Consider the following 23,179-nt stretch of genomic DNA (forward strand, 5'->3'; position numbering starts at 1 on the left):
TAGAGCCATGCCCTTCCACTGAATAATCATCTCCCTCTGCCAACCTCCTTCTCAAACCGATGTCCTCTTCAGTGTCTCTTAATCTGGTCCTTCGCCCTGCCCCGAAGTCCCACTCCAAGCCCCTCCAAAGCTGGGGGCCTTGTCCCTTGCCACCCCAAGGCAGGAACACAGATGCCCCTACGAGGTCCTCCATGCAGGATGGCAGAATTGAAGCCGTGGAGTAGAGAGGGTGGAGGACAGGCTCTCATTCTCAGGGCGAGCTGCTGGCCGGAGCGCGTCCCCGAGATGTGGCGGAGAACAGCGGGTTGGGGGGCACCCCCATGGTGGCGTGGCTGTGGGGGCCTCCCGTGGCGCCCAGGAGGCCCGACCGTCTGGCAAACAGCACACCTGTCAAAACGAGGCAGGGGAAGTTGGAGATAATCAGCACATGTTAACAGCTACTGCTCCCACCTGCCCAAATCAAGACCCTCTGAAACCCACCTCCCTAGGGGGAGAGGTCATTGACTTGCCATTGACCTGCTACAGAGCTATGGGTCATAGGTCAACATTTGGGGATTTTCAAGTGGATAGTTTCTCCCTGAGGTTGGCCCTGCTGCCTTTTTATTTTTTTAAAAATAATCATTATTAAATTTTCCATTTATATACATACATACATACATACATACATACATACATACATACATACATACACAGCTTGCAGCTGCTGAGCCATCAAACCACACCCACCCACCAGTATTTATAGAGGGAAGACAGCTCAGTTCTTGCTGTGTTCGCCCTAGAACAAGGACAGAAGCACCAGCCTGAAGATGACGAGTGGGACCTCGTCGAAACGTCACCAGAAATCTCTAAATCCTATATGGGAAGAAACGTGAATATGCCAAGACCTTCATACCTATACCCGTGAAAATCTATGAAAACAAACATACATACATACATACATACATACATACATACATACATACATACATACGTACCTGTGTGTGTGTAACATATTTTTGCAGATAATGAAAAGAAAGGGAGACTACTAGAGATCTATTTTGGTCTTATTTGCCCAAAGTAGCCATACCCTTACTGGAATTTGAACCTAGGGCCTCTAGGCTACAGGCTCATCTCCTGCATCAGCTTGTACCAGGGAAGGGTTATGTGTGATTTTTTTTTTCTCGAGTATATACATCCATCCATACATACATACGAGGGTCGCCCAGAAAGTAGTGGACCACATTTTTTTTCTCAGCCTACAGTAAGGTACAAATGCAAAACTTTAGATATGCATTATCTGAATTGTCAGGAGTGTGTGTGTGTAAATTTTGCATTTCTTCAGACAGATAGTGTAGCTGCAGCAGTGTTCCAAAATGGCATCTGCAAGTGATGTACGTTACAGGCTTCGGAACACATCACTAAACAGGGTTGGACAGTGTTACTCCATCCCCCCTACAGCGCTGACCTTGCTCCCTCAGACTTCCACTTGTTTGGACCATTAAAGGATGCCATTCGCAGAAGACATTTTGAGGATGATGAAGAGGTGATTCGCACAGTGCAGAAATAGCTTCGTGACCAGAACATGGAGTGATACCAAAAGGTCATACACACCCTTGTGTTTCGCTGGAGGAAGGCCATAGAATGGGATGGATATTACGTGGGGAAATAGGGAGTGTAAAAGAAACATCATTCTTGAAAAAAAAATGGTGCATTTATTATTATTATTTATTTATTATTTATTCAATGTTTATGCCACCATTCTCCTTAGACTCAGGGCGGCTTACAACTTGTTAGCAATAGCACCTGTTTTAAACAGAGCCAGCCTATTGCCCCCACAATCCAGGTCCTCATTTTACCCACCTCGGAAGGATGGAAGGCTGAGTCAACCTTGAGCAGGTGATGAGATTTGAACCCCTGACCTACAGATCTACAGTCAGCTTCGGTGGCCTGCAGTACAGCACTCTACCTGATCTACCTGCTGTGCCACCCCGGCATTACATTATATATTCCCCAAACTTGCAAAGAACTGATAAAGAAATAAAGGGAGACTAGTAAAGATCTATTTCAAACTATTTGCCTCTCATTAGCTAACCATACCCTTCTAGGATTCGAACTTGGGCTGTTTTTGCCTTGCTACGCAATTTGCTCCATCCCATATTTAGTTTGTTGTGTGTGTGTACACACACACACCTATGAAGAGGCAGTAGCCATCACCATCTCTGGAATGTTTAAAATCTATTTAAAACTATTGAAAATTACTAAGCTTTCGTCAGTCCCTACAGACTTCATCAGAGTATTGAAGTCCCCTTCAAGTACCTTCAAAGCAATGTCTGATAGCCCTGCTTTACACCATGGGTGGAGATTTTACCCTCGTGACTTTAGATTTGGTTTTCTCCAGTTGTGCTAACATGGCCCTGTTAATAAATTGGAACTTTGGACCAGAATACCTTCAGAACCATCTTCTGCCGCACAAATTCCAGTGACCAATAAGGTCCCACAGAGTTGGGACCTTCTCCGGGTCCCGTCGACTAAACAATGTCATCTGGCGGGCCCCAGGGGAAGAGCCTTCTCTGTGGCGGCCTCGGCCCTCTGAAATCAACTCCCCCCAGAGATCAGAACTGTCCTCACCCTCCTTGTCTTTTGTAAATTGCTTAAGACCCACCTATATCGCCAGGCGTGGGGGAATTGAGACATCTCCCCCAGGCTTATATAGTTTTATGTGTGGTATGCTTGTGTTGTTATGTTTTTTAAATAATGGGTTTTTAGATATTTTCTTTTAAATATTAGATTTGTTCATTGTACACTGTTTTATTATTGTTGTGAGCTACCCCAAGTCTGAGGAAAGGGGCGGCATACAAATCTAATTAAATAAATAACTAAATAAATAACTAAATAAATAACTAAATGAATGAATGAATGAATGAATGAATGAACAAGCAAGCAAGCAAACAAACAAACAAACAAACAAACAAACAAACAAATAAATAAATAAACCATGAGGTCTTTTTCTGCTGTCAATCTTCTATGTTTCTATGTTTCTACTGTGGATCGGAAACCCTCCCAGGTGGGAGGGAAAGAGACGGTGCTCTGGGACCTCTGGATTTGCAGCCTGAGTTCCCACAACGGAGGAGGGAGCGGGAGGTCTTTACCTGTGTAGACAACGCCGTTGATTTCTATCGACATGTTGATGCTGCTAATGCCGTTGGTGGACAGGTTCAATGCCGCCTCCTGTCTGTCCTCTGCAAGAAAACCAGTGAAGGGAGAGTGAGGAAGGCAGAGCAACGGAGGAAGGATGCGTGGGCTTTAGGACAACTCAACAATTCACAGATTAACAGACCGTAGTTTGTATAAGCATAACCTAAGTAGTAAATAATGATTAGTAAATTAATGATTCAACAGACTAAAACTTAAACCTGACAACCCTGAGTGGCTGTGGGTATTGTTAGATGATAAGGAGTAAGCTGTGCTACTCCAAAGTTACAAAGGCTATACACAGGACAATGTGGAGGTAGAAAATGTTTTTGTTTGTTTGTTTGTTTGTTTGTTTGTTTGTTTGTTTACTTACTTACTTACTTACTTACTTACTTACTTACTTACTTACTTACTTACTTACTTACTTACTTACTTACTTATTTATTGGATTTGCATGCCGCCCTTCTCCAGCTAATAACCCAGGAATATGAGTAATATTTCATATAACAAAACCAGATAGGTTGAGTATATAAATATTATTTACATTTATCAAATATTGTAGTCAGTAACAATCCTAGTCATTTACAAATACATCAATCAATCCTATCAACACATATATACATATACAAACCAACATGAGAACACACAGTTCCAGTGATGGCCTCCTACGGTTCGGTCAGGTACACAGAACTGGTAGAAAAATTTTCATCAATTACGCAGAAACAGTAGAAAGTTCTGAATCCCCCCCTTCCCCCCCCCCCTTCTGGCCTCTGGTATGAGGTTGAATGTGTATAATTTTAGAAGAGCTGTGCGTGTGTGTGTGTGCGTATGGGTGTGTACATACATATCCAGTTTATATAGTAGAAAAAGTATATTTTCGTGTGCCTGTGTGTAATATGTTTGTACACATATGGCATATATATATATAGAATTAAATAATATATAATAATAATAATTAATAATAATAATAATTTATTAGATTTGTATGCCACCCCTCTCCGAAGACTCAGAGCGGCTCACAACAACTCGGCGCGGCTCACAACATGTTTGATGTTCAGGAATATGTAATAGTAAACAGAGAGGAAAATTGTATCTCTTTGAGTCGAGGAGAGGCCAGGCACCCTAACCCCAACCCTTGCCATGAGTGACGTCAAGTTGGCCACCTTTAAGCCAGTCACATGACCTTTAAGCCACCCTCCGGTCACATGATCATCAAGCCACTCCCACCTGGTCACATGGCCTGCAAGCCACACCCACCTGGTCACATGGCCTGCAAGCCACACCCATAAAATAAGCCACACCCACAGTGTGGTAGTAGAAAAATTTGCAGCCCTTCACTGGGTAGGTACGTCGTCTGTTGGGTGTCACACATCTCCTGGCCTTCTGAAAAGCCTTGAAGATCTGGCTCTGCCGACAGGCCTGGGGCCGTTGAATAGTTACCATCTAATTCCAGCCCAGAAGGAACAAATGCTTTTATCTTAGGGGTTTTAATATTGTTTTAATATTGTTTTTTATTTGTTGTACACCGCCCAGAGCCTGTAAAGGAACTGGGTGATTAAAATAAATAATAAAATAAAATAAAATAAAATAAAATAAAATAAAATAAAATAAAATAAAATAAAATAAAATAAAATAAAATAAAATAAAATAAAATAAAATAAAATAAAATAAAATAAAATAAAATAAAATAAAATAAAATAAAATAAAATAATAAAATAAAACAAAAAATAATAATATATAATATAAAATAAAATAAAAATAATAATAAAATAAAACAAAAATAATAATATAATATAAAATAAAACAAAAAATAATAAAATAAAATAAAATAAAATAAAGTAAAATAATAAAATAAAATAAAGTAAAATAATAAAATAATATAAAATAATATAAAATAATATAAAATAATATAAAATAATAAAATAAAATTAAATATAATAATAATAAAATTACATTTTCCCACAGAGAGTGCCAAGAACCAGGGAATGGCGATTGGCCTGGTAGGAATAGGTTCCACAGCCTCCCACACCCAACTATATTTCCCAGCTGCCCTTGGGGCAATGCAGAACTCAATGGAGATGACACACCTCCCCGCTCCACCCACCACACACACACTGGAAAGTGAAGGAGAAGGGACCTACCTCCGCGGCTGTTGACCTTGATGTTGACCGGGAACTGGGAGGCCATGGCCAAGAGGTTCTGCTGAAGAGCCTGCTGGACCAGGCGCTGCTGCTCTTCGGCCATTAGCGCCATCTTCTTCTCTGGAGGCTCGCTGGTCTCCAGCTTCTCCCGCAACTGTTCCAGGGCGGCTGCATGAGAGGCGGCGGCTTGGGCTGCCACCAGGTGATGCCCGGCTAAGCTGACGGGGATGGCGATGCGGCTGGGCACCACCCCAGATGACAGGAGGCTCTCTTCTGCAAAGGAGGAGGAGGAAGAGGGGTCAACAGAGGACAACAAAGGTGCACAGACTCTCTAAGAATCTCGTGGCTGTCATCTATTTATTATTTATTTATTTATTGGACTTTTATGCCGCCCTTCTCGGAGGACTCGGGGCGGCTTACAACATATAATAAAATAGTGTAGAATAGAATAGAATTCTTTGTTGTCCAAGTGTGATTGGACACACAAGGAATTTGTCTTGGTGCAGATGCTCTCAGTGGACATAAAAGACAAGATACATTTGTATAGAATAGAAGAGAATAGAATAGAATTCTTTATTGGCCAAGTGTGATTGGACACACAAGGAATTTGTCTTTGGTGCAGATGCTCTCAGTGTACATAAAACACAAGATACATTTGTATAGAATAGAAGAGAATAGAATGGAATAGAATAAAATAGAATTCTTTATTGTCCAAGTGTGATTGGACACACAAGGAATTTGTCTTGGTGCAGATGCTCTCAGTGGACATAAAAGACAAGATACATTTGTATAGAATAGAAGAGAATAGAATAGAATTCTTTATTGGCCAAGTGTGATTGGACACACAAGGAATTTGTCTTGGTGCAGATGCTCTCAGTGGACATAAAAGAAAAAGAGACATTTGTCAAGAATCATTTGGTACAACACTTAATGATTGCCATAGGGGGTCAAATAAGCAATAAGGAAACAATCAATATTAATAAAAATCTTAGGATACAAGCAACAAGTTACAGTCATACAGTCCGAAGTGGGAGGAAAAGGATGATAGGAATGACTGTAAGTTACTGTATGACTGTAACTTGTTGTTTGTATCCTAAGATTTTTATTAATATTGATTGTTTCTTTATTGCTTATTTGACCCCTATGACAATCATTAAGTGTTGTGCCACATGATTCTTGACAAATGTCTCTTTTTCTTTTATGTACGCTGAGAGCATCTGCACCAAGACAAATTCCTTGTGTGTCCAATCACACTTGGCCAATAAAATTCTATTCTATTCTATCTGAATCTAAATGTTTCTGTGTATAAACAAGGATTACTCTGCTCATTAAAAAAAATATTGAATAAATCGAATAAATACATTCACAGTAACCCATTGCCAGCCAGCAAGCAGGGAGTGGGACTGCACTGAAAAATAAGCAGGTGATAGTTTTGGAGTTCATTCTGACCTGCTAAAGGCTGTGAGAAACAAACATGGGTTTGCAAGGGGAAAACCCCCAGAATATCCTGTCCCAAGTTTATGTATTTATTTTGCTGCATTCAGGGAAGAGCTTTTATCAAGGAACATGAAATGCAATTAAAACAGATCAAAACCAGTCCATGCGGCTCTTTCTTCCCCTTTTTGAGGTCCTTTTTTCAAACATTTAGATTTACTTTAGAAAGAAGCCATTTGATGCAGGAGGTTTTCACGCCAACTGCCAGTCGCTGGAGGGAAGGAAGGTCGTGACGGGACAGGCAAATCAAGAGGTTTAATACCAGACTTACAGCTGCTCATCTAGTGACAGGGGTGGGCAACAGCAGGACGGGGTGGGACGCAGTTCCATTGGCGGAAATAAAGATGTGTGCATTGCTCTAGCTCAGTGATTTTCAACCTTTTTTGAGCCGCGGCACATTTTTTACATTTATGAAACCCTGGGGCACATTGAGCGGGGTGGGGTGGGGGGCTAAAAAAAGTTTGGACAAAAATATTCTCTCTCTCTTCCTCCCTTTCGCTCTATTTCTCTCTCCCTCTTTCTCTCCCTTCCCTCCACTTTCTTTCTCTCTCTCCATCCCTCTTTCTTTCTCTTCCTTTCTTCCTCTCTTTTTTGCTCTTTCTCTCTCCCTCCCTACCTCCCTCTATGTCTTTCTCTCTCTCTCCTTCCCTCCCTCTCTTTCTCTCTCTCTCTGTTGCTTTCTTTCTCTCTCTTTCTCTCTCTCTTGCTTTCTTTCTCTTGTTCTCTTTCTCTCTCTCTTGCTTTCTTTCTCTCTCTCTTGTTCTCTTTCTCTCTCACTCTCTCTTTCTCTCTCTTGCTTTCTCTCTCTCTCTGAGCTTCACGGCACACCTGACCATATCTCATGGCACACTAGTGTGCCACGGCACACTGGTTGAAAAACACTGCTCTAGCTGATTGGCAGCTGTCACTTCCTGGATGACTGGTCTCAGCTTGGCTCTCCTTTTCCCCCCTGCTGCGCTCCTTGCTTTTTTCCTCTTTCCTCCTTCCTGGCCTCGGACGAGCTTCCCTCTCTCCTGCCCGGCTCCCCTCCAGCCTCACTCGGCCACTTCCCGCCTGACATGCAGGCAGAAGGCGTGGGTGGAAGCGGCGCTGGCAGCATTTATGCTTCTGGCAGCCCCCGTTCATCTAACTACCCAGCCTGAGGCGGGGGGGCACCCAGGAAGGAGAGCGTGGGAGACGTGAAGCAAGTTGTCACCCCAGCTAGTGACACTTACAACTGACAAGGTTGTAAGTCGAGGACTGAACCAGTTCACTTGAACGATGATGATCGTTCAAGCCACTCCCACCTGGTCACACGGCTGGCAAGCCACTCCTACCCAGTCACATGACCATTAAGGCACACCTACAAAATAAGCCACACCCACAGTGTGGCAGTAAAAATTTTGGCTGCCCATTACTGCCTAGTGACCGTTCAAAGTGAGACCACCCCTGAAAAAGTGACCGATGACCCCTTTTTTTCATGGTTAAGACAGTTGCGACTTCCCTGCAGGGGTCAAAATTCGTCTGCTTGGCCACTGAATCATTTATGACAGCTGCACTTAACAACAGTGGCGAGAAAGGTTGTAAAATGGGGAGGAAACTCACTTAGCAACCATTTCACTTAGCCACAGAAATGTTGGGCTCAATTTAGAGGTGGGTTTCAGAAGGTACCGACCCGTTCTGGAGAACCAGTAGTGGAATTTCAAGTAATTCGGAGAAATGCCACCAGAAATTTTGAGTAGCTTGGAGAACCAGTAGCATAAATTTTGGGCAGTTTGGAGAACTGGTAGTGGAAATTCTGAGTAGCTTGGAGAACCAGTAGCAGAAATTTTGGGCAGTTTGGAGAACTGGTAGTGGAAATTTTGAGTAGTTCAGAGAACCGTAGTGGAAATTTTGGGCAGTTTGGAGAACTGGTAGTGGAAATTTTGAGTAGTTCAGAGAACCAGTAGCAAAAATTTTGGGCAGTTTGGAGAACTGGTAGTAGAAATTTTGAGTAGTTCAGAGAACCGTAGTGGAAATTTTGGGCAGTTTGGAGAACTGGTAGTGGAAATTTTGAGTAGTTTGGAGAACTGGTAGCAGAAATGTTGGGCAGTTTGGAGAACCGATAGTGGAAATTTTGAGTAGTTTGGAGAACCAATAGCAGAAATTTTGGGCAGTTTGGAGAATTGCTAGTGGAAATTTTGAGTAGTTTGGAGAACTGGTAGCAGAAATGTTGGGCAGTTTGGAGAACCGATAGTGGAAATTTTGAGTAGTTCAGAGAACCAGTAGCAGACATTTTGGGCAGTTTGGAGAACTGGTAGTGGAATTTTTGAGTAGTTCAGAGAACCAGTAGCGGAAATTTTGGGCAGTTTGGAGAACTGGTAGTGGAAATTTTGAGTAGTTCGCAGAACCAGTAGCAGAAATTTTGGGCAGTTTGGAAAACTGGTAGTGGAAATTTTGGGCAGTTTGGAAAACTGGTAGTGGAAATTCTGAGTAGTTCGTAGAACCAGTAGCAGAAATTTTAGGCAGTTTGGAAAACTGGTAGTGGAAATTTTGAGTAGTTCAGAGAACAGTAGTGGAAATTTTGGGCAGTTTGGAAAACTGGTAGTGGAAATTTTGAGTAGTTCAGAGAACAGTAGTGGAAATTTTGGGCAGTTTGGAAAACTGGTAGTGGAAATTCTGAGTAGTTTGGAGAACCCGTAGCAGAAATTTTGGGGAGTTTGGAAAACTGGTAGTGGAAATTCTGAGTAGTTTGGAGAACCCGTAGCAGAAATTATGGGCAGTTCAGAGAACTGGTAGCTAAAAATTTGAGTAGTCCAAGACCAGTAATGGGAATTTTGAGCAATTTGGAGAATCGGTAGTGGAAATTTTCGGTAATTTGTAGAACCGATAGTGGAAATCTTGAGTAGTTCAGAGAACCGGTAATGAAAATTTTGAGTAGTTTGGAGAACCGGTAGTATAAATTTTGAGCAGTTCTGAGAACTGGTAGCGGGAATTTTGAGTAGTCCATAGATTGGTAGTGCAAATTTTGAGAAATTTGGAGAACCAGCAATGAAAACTCTAAATAGTTCAGAGAACCGGTAATGAAAATTTTGAGTTGTTTGGAGAAGTGTTAGTGGCAATTTTGAGAAGTTAGGAGAACCGGTAGCAGAAATTTTGAGCACTTTGGAGAACTGGTAGTGAAAATTTTGAGCAGTTTGGAAAACCAGCAGCAAAAATTTTGAGTAGTTGAGAGAAACGGTAGTGAGAATTTTGAGTAGTTCATAGAACCGATAGTGGGAATTTCGAGCAGTTTGGAGAACAAGTCGTGAAAATTTTGAGTAGTTCAGAGAACCGGTAAATACACCTCTGACTGATTCCCATCTGTTAGTACAAGGTACATGGTTGTTAGGGTTAGTCTCTTGTTCTATCACTTTAAATATTTTGGGCTGGTTCGCCATAAGAGGGCGCCAGTACTCCTTCCCTCAATGATACTTTAAAGCTCATTCGCTTTTGCTTTGCCTTGAGGGGGGATTGTATTTGCTTAGTGCTTATTATATTGGATGGCTTTGTGCTTGTTATGGATTGTTTCTATTTGGCATATATGTAAATAGTACTTATTAAGCAAAACTAAGTCTGTGTCTTTTTCTTTGGCTTTACCACACTCTGTTAAGATTCTCTGCTCAGTGTATGTCAAAGGTCTCATAGCGTAGCTATACCGAGACATACCAGCACCATCTATTCTCTGTCTCCTGAGTCATAACTGATTGGGAGGAAACAGGGATTTGTAGTATCCTTCTCCTGCCACGCCCACCAAGCTATGCCCACCAAGCTGTGCCCACAGAACCGGTAGTAAAAAAATTGGTTCAGTTGTGGTCATTCAGAACTATCTTTAGCCCCCCCAAAAGGGGGTATTTTCCTGCAGAGGTTCAGTCTTTCACCCCTGCTCTGCCTGGCCCCCTCCCCTGGAGACCCTCTCCTTCCCTCCACCCACCCCTGAAAGCAGTCTCAGCCCTCACCGTTTTTGACGACCCGGGCTTGTCCAATCGGGCTCCCGTTGTGGGTGGCGATGGCGAGAGAGGGCAGAGGGATCTTGGGGGAGGCGAGGGTGGCCGGCGTGCCCGTGGGCGAGTAGCTGAACAGGGTGGCCCCGAACATCTGACGCCTCCCTTCCCGCCGGTTGCTGTCGATGGCGGCTTGCAGCTCGCCGGGAGAGCTCAGCCCCCGCTTGTCGCATTCATAAGGGTAGAGGTACTTCATGTACCTGCATGGAGAAATCAGAGAGGTTGGCAGAGGTCGGCACTTTCCATCGCCAAAACTGAGATGCTATACGGACACAATGTCAGCATCCCAATTAACATCGGAGGAATCAATCAGAGTCCAAGACCTTGGCCTTCTTCCAAGTTCCAATAAGTGAGCCACGTTGGAAACGAACTGTAGTCAACCCAATACTTTCTGAAGCCTGGTAGGTGAAAAAAAATGCCCATAAGGGCAAATCGGAAGTTGGGAAAACAGACTTCCGGTTTGCCGTTGTGCTGTTTTTTGCACTGCGGAGGGTTCAGGGAAACTTCCGGTTTGCCTGTTTGGGCATTTTTTTCACCTATCAGGCTTCAGAAAGGCCTGTGTTGTTGTTGTTGTTTGTTGCTTCAGAAAGCCTGTGCACATGCGCGGGGGGCAGCGCAAAGACTCCGAATTATTAAAACCCCTTAATATTAAAAACAATTAATTTAAAATGTGGGACCTTATCGGTTCCTGGGATTCGTGCGGCAGAAGGCGGTCCTGAAGGTATTCTGGTCTGATGCCATGTACAGCAGACCAGGGCAAGGGGTGGCCCACAGGCCGTATCCCACCCACCTGCTCTCTGTGACTGTCCCACCGACTATCTTGACCGGTCCGCAGAGGTTGGGGTCCACTCTAGTGCGAGGATGAAAGAGCTCACCGTGTCTGATGGTTACTGCTTTCCTGATGAATCATAAGAAAAGCAGGAACCGGCAGACGTGGTGAACTCTTTCATCCTCGCACTGGAGTGGACCCTGACCTCCTACCAAGAGTGGCCGAGCACAGAAACCACGCAAACACTCCAGCGCAGTGACTGTGGTGCACCGTGTTGCCGTAAAGCAAACAATTAGGGGTCATGAGAGTGGGTCTGTGTGTTTAGGTCAGGCCAGGGTCTGGGTCTTTACAGTATTGGGTAGAACTGAGTTAATTATATTAGTCCGTCCCTCTAAAACCATCCCAATTTCTCATGTGGCCCCATGGCAAAATTAATTGCCAACCCCTGATATAGGGCATAGCAAAAGTATCGGCAAAAATCGCCGAAATCTCACCACTCAAAATTTGGCTTCCGGCACATTTGCAGAAGCCAAATCTCATGCGCACAAGCATGTCGGTAGCGGCCAAAGGTAGGGACCCCCACCTAACACAGACCCTCCCCCCTTCCCAGCCGCTATGGCTCACTGTGTGCGTAGCGTGAAGGCCGCGCTGGTGATGGAGGTGGGCAGATTCAGGCCTTTTGTGATCTCCCTCCAGATCTTCTTATTGATCACCTCCACCAGGCCTCCTTTCTCGGTCACCAGCCGATAGAGCGAGTAGAGATCCAGCACCTGCTTGGCCATGATGGGGATCCGGTTCACGGGGGTCCCTGGGAGGGAGAGAGAAAGGCGGGCAGCACACGTCAGAACGATCAACAGACAGAAAGAGATAGGAGGAAGGGATAATAGAAGGGGAATACACTCCAAGACCAGGGAAGTCTTAATACCACTCCACTACGCCCTGGTCTGACCACACCTGGAGTACTGTATTCAGTTCTGGTCACCACACTTCAAAAAAGACATTGAAACTCTGGAGAAGGTGCAAAAAAGAGCAACCAAGATGATTAAGGGACTGGAAACCAAGACTTATGAAGAGAGACTGCGGGAACTGGGCATGGATAGCCTAGAGAAAAGGAGGGCCAGAGTGGACATGATAGCAGTCTACAAGTATACGAGGGGATGTCACAGAGAGGAGGGGATCACTTTATTCTCCAGGGCACTGGAGGGCTGGACGAGGAACAACGGCTGGAAGCTGACCAAGGAGAGATTCAACCTAGAAGTAAGGAAGAACTTCCTGATGGTCAGAACAATCAACCAATGTAACAACCTACCAGCGGACGTTGTGAACTCCAATACTCTGGACATTTTTAAGAGGAAATTGGACTGCCATTTGGCTGGGATGCTATAGGGTTCCTGCTTAGGCAGGGGGTTGGACTTGATGACCCGCATGGTCCCTTCCAACTCTAACAATAAATAAATAAATAAATAAATAAATGAGTAAGTAAGTAAGTAAGTTAGTAAGTTAGTAAGTTAGTAAGTTAGTAAGTTAGTAAGTTAGTAAGTTAGTAAGTTAGTAAGTTAGTAAGTTAGTAAGTTAGTAAGTTAGTAAGTTAGTAAGTAAATAAGTAAGTAAATAAGTAAGTAAATAAGTAAGTAAATAAACAAACAAACAAACAAACAGGACAAGGTTTAAAAAACAGAAACAGCCACTCAGGTCGATGTTTCTCACCTCGGCCCCTTGGAGATGAGACATTACACAACTCCCAACTTTCCACAACTGGCCACGATTTTGGGATGTGTGGGATTTTTTCTTTCATTGTTCTGTATTTCTTCTTTAATTTTAAAAAATAAGAAATTCAGCCCCACCCCAACCCCAGCACAGCAAGACTGTGTCAATTTAGTTCGGATGCTTTTTATTGTTTTTAACATATTGCCATTCTTTGCATTGTGGTATGTTATTTTGAATGGCACGTTAGCCAGAGTCATTGAAGGAAATGGGAGAAAGATAGAGGAGAGAGAGGGAGAGAAAAAAAAATTAAGAAAGAATTTAAAAAGGAAGGAAGAAAAGTAGAGAAAAGAAAAGGGGGAGAAAGAAAAGACAGAGAAAGAGAATTAAGAATGAAAGGAAAGAAAGAAAGAAGAGGGAGAAAGAGATAGAGAAAAGAGAGGAAGAAAGAAAGAGAGAGAGAGCAAGGGAGAAAGAAAGAGGGAGGGAGGGAAGAAGAGAAAGAAAGAAGAGAGAGAGACAGAGAATTACAAAAGGAAGGAAGAAAAGAATAAGAAAGGAAGGAAGGAAGGAAGGAAGGAAGGAAGGAAGGACAAGGAATAATGGATGGAAACTGCCCAAGGAGAGATTCAATCTAGAAATAAGGAGGAATTTTCTGACAGTGAGAACAATCAACCAATGGAATAGAAGTTCTCCTTGTGGGAGCTTCCTCTCTTGTGGCTTTCAAGAAGAGACTACATTGCCATCTGTCAGAAATGGTATGGTAGGATCTCCTGGGTTGGGTGGGGGGTTGGACTAGATGACCTACACGGTCCCCTCCAACTCTGTTAATCTGATGAGCACAGCATCTCCATCCTGAAAGGAGACACCTCTCAACATTTATTTATTTATTCATTCATTCATTCATTTATTAGATTTGTATGCCGCCCCTCTCCGCAGACTCGGGGGTGGCTCACAGCAATAATAAAAACAATCTCCAACAGGATGATGGACAACCTAACTGGGTGCCTAATCACTCTACGGGGAGTCCTGCACATATTTATTTATTTATTTATTTATTTATTCATTCATTCATTCATTCATTCATTCATTTATTTATTATTCCAATACATAATACACATTGAAGAGAATAGATATTTAGTAATATAAGTAAAGAAAAGAATAGAAGAAAAGATATAAAAGTATAGGTGAACATATTTGAAAGGAAGAAAAGATAAATGAGATAAGGAGAGACAATTGGACAGGGGACGGAAGGCACACTGGTGCACTTATGCACTCCTCTTACTGGCCTCTTAGGAACCTGGAGAGGTCAATCGTGGAGAGTCTAAGGGGAAAATGTTGGGGGTTAGGGGTTGACACTACTGAGTCAGGGAATGAGTTCCACTCTTCGACAATTCGGTTGCTGAAGTCATATTTTGTACAGTCAAGTTTGGAGCGGTTAATATTAAGTTTGAATCTGTTGCGTGCTCTTGTGTTGTTGCGGTTGAAGCTGAGGTAGAACGTTGCAGCATATGATCTTGTGGGCAATACTTAGATCGTGTTTTAGGCGTCGTAGTTCTAAGCTTTCAAGACCTCAAGGGAGCCCAAAAGGTCTATTGCTAAGTGAGACCGTTGTTAAATGGGTTTTGCCCCATTTTACCACCTTTCTTGCTGCAATTGTTAAGGGAATTTCTGCAGGAGTTAAGTTAGTAGTAGAGTTATAGGTTCACCATCACAACCTTAGGAAATCCGAGAATGGAATTTCCATGAAAAACTTTGCAAGACACACTGTTAACATCGCAACTATCAACGTGTGGATTCCCCTGAAGACCCTCAGTGCAAACGAGGAGCAACGGTGCCTTGGAGGAAAAAAAAACTTTGAGATGAAATTTCAAAACCCAGCAGCACTCTAGTGACAAGAGGCAAGTAGCAGCTCTGGAGATCCTCCATTCCGCAAATGAATCCTGGACAAACACGGGATTTTATTTTATTTTATTTTATTGGATTTGTATGCCGCCCCTCCCCGTAGACTCGGGGCGGCTAACAACAGTAGTAAACAGCATATGACAATCCAATATAAACAGTTTAAAACCCCTATTGTAAAACCAACATACATACAGACATACCATGCATAAAATTGTAAAGGCCTAGGGGGAAAGAGTATCTCAATTCCCCCATGAATGGCGGCAGAAGTGGGTTTAAAGAAGCTTACAAAAGGCAAGGAGGGTGGGAGCAATTCTAATCTCTGGGGGAAGTTGGTTCCAGAGGGTTGGGGCCGCCACAGAGAAGGCTCTTCCCCTGGGTCCCGCCCAGCGACATTGTTTAGTTGACAGGACCCAGAGAAGACCCACTCTGTGGGACCTAACTGGTCGCTGGGATTCGTGCAGCAGAAGGCGGTCCCGGAGATAATCTGGTCTGGTGCCATGAAGGGCTTTATAGGTCATAACCAACACTTTGAATTGTGACCGGAAACTGATCGGCAACCAATGCAGACTGCGGAGTGTTGGTGTAACATGGTCATATTTGGGAAAGCCCATAATTGCTCTCGCAGCTGCATTCTGCACGATCTGAAGTTTCCGAACACTTTTCAAAGGTAGCCCCATGTAGAGAGCATTACAGTAGTCAAACCTCGAGGTGATGAGGGCATGAGTGACTGTGAGCAATGACTCCTGGTCCAAGTAGGGTCGCAACTGGTGCACCAGGCGGACCTGGGCAAATGCCCCCCTCGCCACAGCCGAAAGGTGTTTCTCTAATGTGAGCTGTGGATCAAGGAGGACGTCCAAGTTGCGGACCCTCTCTGAGTGGGTCAGTGATTCCCTCCCCCAGAGTAATGGACGGACAGATGGAATTGTCCTTGGGAGGCAGAACCCACAGCCACTCCGTCTTATCCAGGTTGAGTTTGAGTCTGTTGACACCCATCCAGGCCCCAACAGCCTCCAGGCACCGGCACATCACTTCCACTGCTTCGTTGACTGGAGCAGCTGCCAAATTCGAAACACAAAGCAAAGCTTTTAATTTATACCTTCTTTTCTTCCAAGAAGGATCGCAAGAATAGATAGAGCCGGACCTGGATGGGGGGGGGGGGGCGGCGATCGAAGCCCCATCTATTTGGAGCAGAAACTCACGGACCGGTTCCCTAGCACCCCTAATTTATGGGCATCTTATTGGCTGGGATATTCTTCATCCACTTGAAAAATGACTCCCTTTATTCTTTTCCCAGCTGCTCATTTCGGCTGTTATTGTCTCTTTTTTAAAAAGTGTAAAAGGGATCAAGAGGAAGATAAAACGCAGATGAAGATAAAAGAGAAACGGCGAGTGGGCAGAAATAGCAGGGAGGGAAAGAGAGGAAAAAGAGTATTTGGGTTTTCTGCCCCAGGCCAGAACCCCTAGTCAGACCACACACCTAGAGTGCTGCATTCAATTTTGGTCACACCACTGCAAAAAGCACATTGAAACTCTAGAACTGGACTTTTAGAGCAATTCAAGAAATTTTGGGCTACTTGCCTAATCTGTTATCCTACGGAACCTTGTGGGTTCAGTGCAAAAACCTTAAAATGTGACTGTGCTCCTCAATAAATAATGCTGTCTATCAGTTGCAGGAACTGGGCATGGCTAGTTGAACGAAAAGAAGGACCAGGGGAGACATTATAGCAGTCTTCCAATATCCCAGGGGTTGCCATAAAGAGAAGGGAGTCAATCTATTCTCCATAGCACCTGAGGGTAGAACAAGAAGCAATGGGTGGAAACTAAAGAAGGAGAGAAGCAACTTAGAACTAAGGAGGGATTTCCTAACAATGAGAGCAATTAACCAGTGGAACAGCTTGCCTCCAGAAGTTGTGAATGCTCCAACACTAGAGGTTTTTAAGAAGATGTTGGATAACCATCTGTCTGAAGTAGTGTAGGATTTCCTGCCTAAGCAGGGGGGTGGGCTAGAAGACCTCCAAGGCCCCTTCCAACTCTGTTGTTGTTATTATTAGTAAAAAGTGCAGATGCCTCTATGTGGCCTGCAGAGTGCAAACGAGAGCACAAGGCTTGGGCAGAGAAGCCCCGGGGGTGGGGGGTGTTGGGAAGGGCCAAGAGAGAAGACGCAACTGGCTGGACAGGCTGGACCGGCCCGATCAGTCCTGAAAGAGCAGTCCACTTGTCTGGCAAGGGTCAGCCAACCCACCCAGGGCTGAGCAGAGGGAGGGGGAAGAAAGGAGACCTCCGGAGCTGAGCAAAGGGGAAGCGAAGGTTTCCAGACCCTCAGCCTGGCCCCAATGCCTGCGAATCAGTGGTTGATGGGGGGGGTGAGGAATAGCCTCCTCCTCCTCCCTTGAGCCCCCAGCTCTCCCCCCCCCCCCCAAAAAAGAGGGTAGATCTGCAGAGGAAGGAAGATCAGGGAGAACCAGTTTCTCAGGAAACACCCAGACTGGATAAATATTATAAAACACACACACACTGTTCTTCCCCCGGTAGCATCATCATCGCCCAGCAATGCAGTGATTGTGGCACGACCAACAAATTTGTGACTGTGAGTCACAAGAGGAGATAGCAATAGCAATAGCAAGTAGACTTATGTATCGCTTCCCAGTGCTTTCACAACCCTCTCTAAGCAGTTGACAGAATCCGCCTCTTGCCCCCAACAATCTGGGTCCTCATTTGACCCACTTCGGAAGGAGGGAAGGCTGAGTCAAGGAAGGGAGGGAGGGAGGGGGGAGGGAGGGAGGAAGGAAGAGGAAGGAAGGAAGGATATTTGGTGAGCGAATGAGGGGGAAGGAAGGAAGGAAGGAAGGAAAGATTGATATTGGGTGAGAGAAGGAAGGAGAAGGAAGGAAGGAATAGCAATTATACATCGCTTCCTTGTGCCTTTACAGCCCTCTCTAAGCGGTTTACAGAATCAGCCTATTGTCCTCAATAATCTTGGTCCTTGTTTTACCCACCTTGGAATAATGGAAGGCTAAGTCAAGAAAGGGAGGGAGGGAGGGAGGGAGGGAGAAAGGAAGGAAGGAAAGAAGGAAGGGAGGGAGGAAGAAAGAGATAGAGATAGGAGGAAAGGATAATAGCAATAGCATTTAGACTTATATAGGGCTTTACAGTGTTTTTAGAGCCTCTCTAACTGGTTCACAGAATCAGCCTCTTGCCCCCAACAATCTGGGTCCTCATTTGACCCACCTCGGAAGGATGGAAGGCTGAGTCAAGGAAGCGAGAAAGTTTTGTATGCTCTGGTTAGTAGTGTGACATCACCGGAGCAGAAGCTACATAGGATTAGGTTGACAACTCTTGGAGCCTTTTTGTCGATGTTGTTGCAGTGGGCTTTGGCACTGAGGTCATTTGATATAAGTATTCCAAGGTCTTTTATAGAGTGAGGGTCATCTGAAAGGTCTTGTTTATTCAGCTTGTATTTGGTGTTCTGATTCTTATTGCCAATGTGTAGGATAGAACATTTGTTGGTTGAGATTTGGAGTTGCCAGATGTTTGACCATTCGGACACAAAGTCAAGGTCTTTTTTGAGAGGAGCTGTGTTATCGATGGTGTCGAATTGTGCCAGAAAAGGTTCAAATTGTGGCTCAAATTGAGGTTCAAATTGTGGCTCAAATTGAGGTTCAAATTGTGGCTCAAATTGAGGTTCAAATTGTGGCTCAAATTGAGGTTCAAATTGTGGCTCAAATTGAGGTTCAAATTGTGGCAAGAAAAGCAAGTTCTCGCTCGCGAGACCGAGGAGGCAGGTAAAGTGTCAAGGCCCTGCAGAAGTTGGGGATCAATCAACGTCTTGCCACACTATCCGTAGAAGGCCTGATGTTGATGGGAATTTGGGAGAGGGATTTTCAGGAGGGAACAGATGCAGCCACAAAGCGTTCTCTCGAGGGTTCAAGGCCATCCCATGCCCAACCACCTGGGCGGAAGCAGAAGGAGGACTTTGCCACGCTGGCACAATCTGAGTGGGCAACATGAGAAGTTTGTGAGTGGGGGGGACAAGGGAGGTGAACTTTCAACTGGGTGGGGAACTCAGAATCAGGTTTCCCGGTGTGGGTGCCAGGATGGCTCCGGCAATAAATTGGAACTTTGAGGAGTATTTTGACATGGATTTCTGATTTAGTTGGGATGCTCCCTGGCACCTTGGTGCAGAGTCTCCGCTGAGTGTGACTTCTCCCCTTCGGGCAAAGAGTGGGTGGGCGCCTTGCCCCTTATCTCTCCTAGAGGCAATCGATGGGCATCAACAGACCCCCCCCCCCCCAGGGAATCAGCATTCTCCCCCCTCCCCGGCCGACCCCCTGGGGGATTCGATCTCCAGCAGGAGCCTCACAAAGGCCTTTCCGATATAGATGGAGAGCCACAAGAAAAGCTCTTAATTAGCACCCTTATCGCAGGCAGGAGAAAGCTGCTTAATTAGTTCAGGGAGAATAATGAGGGCCAGGCACATGGGGGGGGCAGTGTGCATGTTGGGGGAGGGGGCCCTCTGTCATCTGCAGGTAGCCCAGATCCTTCTTTCTTTCCTGCTTTCTTTCCTCCCTCCCTCCTTCCTTCCTCCCTTCTTTCCTACCTTCCTTATTTCCTCCCTTCCTTCCCTCCCTCCTTGCTTCCTCCCCCCCTCTCTTCCTTCCTCCCTTCTTTCCTTCCTTCCTTATTTCCTCCTTTCCTCCCTTCCTTCCCTCTCTCCTTGCTTCCTCCCTCCCTTCTTTCCTTCCTTCCTTATTTCCTCCTTTCCTCCCTTCCTTCCATCTCTCCTTGCTTCCTCCCTCCCTCTCTTCCTCCCTCCCTTCTTTCCTTCCTTCCTTATTTCCTCCTTTCCTCCCTTCCTTCCATCTCTCCTTGCTTCCTCCCTCCCTCCCTCTCTTCATTGCTCCCTGCCGTCCATCCATCCTTCCTTCCTTGCTCCTTCTCACCCTGCTTTCCTTTTCCTCTCTGTCCCATTTTTCTTTTGCCCTCTCTCTCTCTCTAAACTTCATACCCACCCTCATTCCTTCCTTTCCTTCCTTCCTTCCTCCCTTCCTCTCTTCCTCCTTCTCATCCACCTTTTCCTTTCCTCACTGACCTGCTACTTTATTCTCTTTTTCCTATTTTCCTTCCTCCATTTCTCCCTCCCTCTCTTCTCAAAAGCAACATGAGAAAATATTATTTTACTGAAAGAGTGGTAGATCCTTGGAACAAACTTCCAGCAGACGTGGTGGGTAAATCCACAGGAACTGAATTTAAACATGTCTGGGATACACATAGATCCATCCTAAGATAAAATACAGGAAATAGTATAAGGGCAGACTAGGTGGACCATGAGGTCTTTTTCTGCCATCAATCTTCTATGTTTCTATGTTTCTATGTTTCTTCCTTCCATTTTCTCTCATCTTCCTCCCTCCCTCCTTCCTTTTCTTCACTGACATGCCTATCTTATTCCCTTTCCCACTTTCTTTCCACTCTCTCCCCCTCTCTCTAAATTTCCTTTCCTCCCTCCTTCCTTCATTCACTTCCTTGCTTCCTTCCTTGCTTCCTCCCTCCCTCCTTTGTTTCCACACTCATAGAAACATAGAAGACTGACGGCAGAAAAAGACCTCATGGTCCATCTAGTCTGCCCCTATACTATTTCCTGTATTTTATCTTAGGATGGATCTATGTTTATCCCAGGCATGTTTAAATTCAGTGACTGTGGATTGACCAACCACGTCTGCTGGAAGTTTGTTCATCTTCCTTCCATTCCTTTCCTCCTTCCCTCACTTTCCCTCTCTCCTTCTTTTCCTCCTTTCCTTTTTTCTCACCAACCTGCCAGTCTTATTCTCTTTCCCCCATTTTCCTTCCTCCATTTCTCCCTCCCACTCTTCCTCTCTCCCTTAGCAGTTTGATTCCACCTGCTCCGGCTGCCATCTTGACTTTTTTGACCCCACTGCGGCAGCCCTGGGGTGGAGGGGGGGCTCTTATTCACCCCCCCAAAGCCGCTTAATGGCAGCGCTGATGTAGGGCCCTCCGGCATTGGAAATCGGTGCTGTGTTTTGTTATCAGGCCGACTGGGATAAAGAGGAAGCTCCAGCAATTGAGGGGATTCGATAAATGCTTTAACCTCTGACCTCGCCTTCCCCCCCCCCCCCTCATGCCTCTGACGCTGTACCAGAGGTTGCCATCAATTAGAGCCCTTGGCCAACCACTAGATGGATCAGCCAGGCAAAGGCCGAGGTTAATGGGGGGCTAATTAAGCGGGAGGGGCAGGAAGGGATGGGAAGGAAGGAGAAGGAAGGAAGGATGGAAGAAAGAAAGAAAAGAAAAGATGGAGAAGGAAGGGAGGAAAAAGAGGAATGGGAGGGGGAAGAAAGGAAGGAAAGAGAGGGATGGAAGAAAGAGAAGGGGGAGAAGGAAGGAAGGATGGATGGAAGAAAGAAAAGAGGGAGAAGGAAGGGAGGAAAAAATAGGGATGGGAGGGAGAAAGGGAGGGAGGGAGGAGAGGGATGGAAGAAAGAAAAGAGGGAAAAGGAAGGGAGGAAAAAGAGGAATGGGAGGGAGGGAGGGAGAAGGAAAGTGATGGAGGAAAGAAAGAGAAAGGGGGAAGGAAGGAAGGAAAGAAGGAGGGAAGGAAGGAAGGAGAGATGGAGGAAAGAAAATGAAAGTGTGAGAAGGAAGGAAGGAGAGGATTGGAGGAAAGAAAAGGAAAGAGGGGGAAGTAAGGAAGGTAGGACCCCTTACCCCCACTCACCTCTCTTCTGCATGAAGCTGAAGAGATCGTCCAAGAATTCCTTCCGCTTGGGGTCTCCGTCCAACTCATAGAGCTGCAGAGGGGAAAGAAACAGTGGGTATCAGTGGAGGGGGGGGACTGAGAAGAGCCCCCCTCCCTCAAGAGCAGCTAGAAGGGCAACTGAAAGGGGGCACAAGCCATTCAGATGGACTTTGCGTAATGCGACGGGTGGCTAGGAACAGGAGAGAGGAAAAGTCAGTGGGAATCCTAGGTGCAGAAAACGCCCCCCTCCCATTCTGCACTACCCAAGATGGGGGGGGGGATTCCTCACCCTTCTTCTTGGGGGGTGGGGGTTGTTCAATGTTCTTCTCCCCAACCCATCGGACCTCAGATCTCTTAGAGGAATCTCTTAATGTCCAGAGGTGAACTGGAGACCCTGGGGAAGGGGTTGTTGTGGCTGTTTACCCCTGCCAGCAACAGAGGGGATTTCTGGCCATTGCAAAATCCAACAACCCCCCCACCCCCACCCCCAGCAATCTGTTTCTTCCTGGGCTCCCATCCCTGCCCATTTTCTTTCCTCTATCCCTTTCCTTCCTCCCTCCCTCCCTCCCTTCTTCTTCCCTTCTCACACTTTAATTTTCTTTCCTCCATCTCTTTCTTTCCTTCCTTTCTTCCTTCACTCTAGCAGGTTCATTTTCTTTCCTCCATCTCTCCTTCCTTCCTTCTCCCATTTCTTTTCTTTCCTCCATTCCTTCCCTTCCTTTCTTCCTTCTCACACTTTCATTTTCTTTCTTCCATTCCTCCTTCCTTCCTTCTTCCTTTCCTTTTCTTTCCCCATCCCTTTCCTTCCTTCCCTCTTTTCTTTCTTCCATTCCTTTCCTTCCTTCTCCCTCTTTTCTTTTTCCCTCAATCCCTCTCCTTCCTTCCATCCATCCTTCCTTCCTTCTCCTTGTTTTCCTTCCTCCATCCCTTTCCTTCCTTCCTTCTTTTCTTTCTTCCATTCCATTCCTTTCCTTCCTTCTCCCTCTTTTCTTTTTTCCTCAATCTCCTTCCTTCCTTCCTTCCCCTTGTTTTATATCCCCCATCCCTTTCCTTCCTTCCTTCTCCCTCTTTTTCTTTTCTTTTCTCCCTCCCTACCTCTTTCCTTCCTTCTCCCTCCCCAGAACAGCTTTGGCCACCTGGGGGGCAGACATTACAGCGTCTAACACCCCCCCCCCCACCCAAAAATACCCCATAAAGTTTGGGATCTGTACAGGGCATCTCCGGTTCCCAGCATCTTCCGGCT

The 23,179-nt window shown here is 45.2% G+C and overlaps 1 protein-coding gene across 1 annotated transcript in view; it reads right to left on the reverse strand.

Moving 5' to 3' along the window:
* Positions 1 to 240: 240 nt before the first annotated feature.
* Positions 241 to 23,179, reverse strand: part of ARID3C (AT-rich interaction domain 3C) — an 84,373-nt gene continuing 61,434 nt past the window's right edge. The window contains exons 4-9 of the mRNA XM_070736924.1: positions 21,916 to 21,988; positions 12,201 to 12,384; positions 10,763 to 11,007; positions 5,309 to 5,585; positions 3,129 to 3,211; positions 241 to 387 (exon numbers count right to left, since the gene is read on the reverse strand). Coding sequence (XP_070593025.1) covers positions 251 to 387; positions 3,129 to 3,211; positions 5,309 to 5,585; positions 10,763 to 11,007; positions 12,201 to 12,384; positions 21,916 to 21,988 — 999 coding nt within the window. The 3' untranslated portion in view covers positions 241 to 250. The remainder of the gene's footprint in view (positions 388 to 3,128; positions 3,212 to 5,308; positions 5,586 to 10,762; positions 11,008 to 12,200; positions 12,385 to 21,915; positions 21,989 to 23,179) is intronic.

The sequence above is a fragment of the Erythrolamprus reginae genome, chromosome 2 (assembly GCF_031021105.1).
Source record: "Erythrolamprus reginae isolate rEryReg1 chromosome 2, rEryReg1.hap1, whole genome shotgun sequence".
NCBI lineage: Eukaryota > Metazoa > Chordata > Lepidosauria > Squamata > Dipsadidae > Erythrolamprus > Erythrolamprus reginae.